Raw genomic sequence first — 3,401 nt, 5'->3', positions numbered from 1 at the left:
AAAAGTGATTAGTCAACTAGATTCTTACCTGGCAAGATTAGCTGAGGAAAACATTGGGACCGTTATGCTAGAGAATCGAAAAATCCAGCTGCTTATAGTCTTAATAGTTAGTTCCTGCCTAAAAGAAAAGTAAACAATGTAGCCAGTGTGATTCTTTGGTTTCATTTCTGCCAACCCTTTTCTTCACTGTACTCTTGAGTGTCTATTTGATTATTAATTTTTCTCCTAATTAGGGGCTCCTATTTGTTATTCTGAGTCATCCTTGTGCCAAAGAGAGTGAGTCATTGGGAAGTCCTGTGTTTCAATTGGTTGTGATTAACCCAAAGACGACCCTGAATATGAGAGTGATGCTGTACTGTCTTCCTCAAGGGCAGGCTGGAAGGCAAGTGTGTGGGTAACTACTATTCAGTGGGTGCAACATTTTAAAAGGCACTGTGCAGATACAAACACTAGATATTTTTGTGTCACTTAGATGAATGGAAAACAGGAAATACTACAGAACAAAAGAAAATGTTAAGAAGTAGAATGAAGTTTAATGGACGTGAGTCAAACCCCAGATTCCCTACATCCTGATGGGGATGGGACTTTTTTTTTTAAGTAAATTTATTTCAGGTTAATGTGAGGGTACAAAGAACCAGGTCAAAATGTTTGATTTTGTTAGGTAGAGTTCCTCTTGTGGTTGTGTCCCACACACAAAAAGTGTGGCAGACATCCCCACACCATGCCTGTTCAATGAGAGCACCCCCTATCCCCTCCGCCTCCGTTATTACTGCTCCCCCCAATATGAATTGACATGCATTTTTCTCCTGTGTGCACATGAATCAGATCATCTACTAGCTTCATATTAGTATTGAGTACATTGGATAATTGCTTTTCCTTTCTAGTGATACTTCACTAAGAAGAATGTGTTTCAACTCCATCTAAGATATTACAAAAAATGTGAAGTCAGCATCTTTTCATGGCTGACTAGTATTCCATGATATGCATGTACAGGGATAGGTTTATTAATATGTATTCAAACCCTGTATTTTCTCATGAGGAAAACATTTTAAATAAAAACAGAGTAATGAATGTTCTCTTCAAAAATCTCCCAAGTTACATTCTTAACCATAAAACCTAAACTCAGGAAGTTCTGAATGTACTTTATAAACAATTCTTCATTTTGAAATCTGACTATGCCTCCATCATACAAGCCGTTGTTATGTATTTATTCATAAATATTTATCTATTGATTGATGCCACTGACACAGTTTTTGACATCCCAAGAGTTTTCTGAGGTGTATAGAGCTTAGAAATTCTGCTGATACTGTTAGGTCAACCAACAGTATCTGAACATATAATTCCTAAAGATTACTTTCTTTTTTTCTTTTTTGAGACACAGTCTTACCCTGTCACCTGGTTAGAGGTGCAGTGGTATCATCGTAGCTTGCAGTAACCTCAAACTCCTAGGTTCAAACCATCCTTCTGTGTCAGCCTCCTGAGTAGCTGGGACTATAGCCGTGCACAATGCACAGCTTCTTTTTTCTACTTTTTCTTTTCTTTTTTTTTTTTGTTTTTTTTGGTTTTTTTGTTTTTGAGACAGAGTCTCACTCAGCCGCCCTGGGTAGAGTGCCTTGGTTATCCTAGCTCACAGCAACCTCAAATTCTTGAGCTCAAGAGATCCTCTTACCTTAGTCTCCTGAGTAGCTAGGACTACAGGCGCCCAACACAATGCCCAGCGAGTTTTTTATTTATTTATTATTTTTTTTTGAGACAGAGCCTCAAGCTGTCGCCCTGGGTAGAGGGCTGTGACATCAAAGCTCACAGCAACCTCAAACTCCTGGGCTCAAGCGATTGTCCTGCCTTCACCTCCCAAGTAGCTGGGATTACAGGCACCCACCACAACACCCAGCTATTTTTTGGTTGCAGCTATCGTTGTTTGGTGGGCCCAGGCTGGATACGAACCCACCAGCTCAGGTGTATGTGGCTGGCACCTTAGCCACTTGAGCACAGGCACTGAGCTGAGTTTTTCTATTTTTAATAGAGACAAGTTCTTGCTCATGTTCATGCTGATCTTGAACTCCTGGCCTCAAGTGATCCTCCCACCTCAGCCTCCAAGAGTGCTAGGATTACAGGTGTGAGCCACTGCACCCAGTCAAGACCGCCTTTATTAATGTTTGAAATTAGGGCTGAGCATGGTGGCTCATCCCTGTAATCCTAGCACTCTGGGAGGCCAAGGAGGGTAGATTTGCCCAAGCTTAGGAGTTTGAGACCAGCCTGAACAAGAGCAAGACTCTGTCTCTATTAAAAATAGAAAAACATGGTGGGCGCCTGTAGTCCCAACTACTTGGGAGGCTGAGTCAAGAAGACTGCTCAAACCCAAGAGTTTGAGGTTGCTTTGAGATATGACACCATGGCACTCTACCCAGGGTGACAGAGTGAGACTCTGTCTCAAAAAAAAAAAAAGAGAGAAGCAAAGATTGGAAAGATACTTAGAAATCAAGATCACAAAGTCTGGCTGTCATAACTCACAAGGATAAGGAATCTTCATAGTTACCATGCATGTTTCTTTGGACCTTATACAACGCTTACTTTATTAATACATGTTCAGACAGACATTCTCTATCTCTGTGCACTTAGCCAGCTTCTGCAGATGTTCTTAACAACCTCACAGTTATTATCTGCAGAATGTTTTTGCACATAGAACTTGCTTCCTTGGGTATGGAGAGAGAACCGTAGTCATTGGCCTAGAAGTTGAAGATAAAGATAAATAACTTGACCAAGCATTTCTTTTCTCACTTTTCAAATACATTTGTTCAGTAAACCTTGCGAGCCTATTTGGTATTTGGTGACATTCTTGGAGGAAGATGTCTCAGTCCATTCAGGCAGCTATGACATACTGTAGCCTGGATAGTTTATAAACAACAGAAATTTATTTATCATAGTTTTCCAGGCCAAAAAGTCTTCATATTAAGGCACTGACAGATTTGGTGTCTGGTGAAAGGCTCATTTTCTGGTTCATAGATGAAACTTGCAGCTGTGCCCTCATAGGGTAAAAAAGAGCAAGGCAGCTCTCTTGGCTCAGCGCCCAGAGCTCAGCAGTTAGGGCACCGGCCACATGCACTGGAGCTGGTGGGTTCGAACCTGGCCTGGGCCTGCTAAACAAAGACAACAACAACAAAATAGCCAGGCGTTACGGCGGGTGCCTGTATTCCCAGCTACTTGGGAGGCTGAGGTAAGAGAATTGCTTAAGCCCAAGAGTTTGAGGTTGCTGTGAGCTGTGACACCATGGCACTCTACCAAGGACAACATAGTGAGACTTTGTCTCAAAAAAAAAAAAAAAAAGGGCAGCGCCTGTGGCTCAAAGGGGTAGGGCGCTGGTCCCATGTGCCAGAGGTGGCGGGTTCAAATCCAGCCCCAGC

General features: G+C 42.0%; 1 protein-coding gene across 1 annotated transcript in view; it reads left to right on the top strand.

Moving 5' to 3' along the window:
- The window catches only part of LOC100952322 (partner and localizer of BRCA2), a gene marked incomplete at its 5' end in the record, with an annotated part of 14,520 nt that overhangs the window by 9,434 nt on the left and 1,685 nt on the right, over nucleotides 1–3,401 (top strand). The window contains one exon of the mRNA XM_012808836.2: nucleotides 234–382. Coding sequence (XP_012664290.2) covers nucleotides 234–382 — 149 coding nt within the window. The remainder of the gene's footprint in view (nucleotides 1–233; nucleotides 383–3,401) is intronic.

This window comes from Otolemur garnettii, unplaced genomic scaffold (genome assembly GCF_000181295.1).
Source record: "Otolemur garnettii isolate 467f Iridium unplaced genomic scaffold, OtoGar3 scaffold00096, whole genome shotgun sequence".
Classification (NCBI taxonomy): Eukaryota; Metazoa; Chordata; class Mammalia; order Primates; family Galagidae; genus Otolemur; species Otolemur garnettii.
Note: the sequence above shows the minus strand (reverse complement) of the source record. Positions and strands in the feature narration are given on the sequence as shown.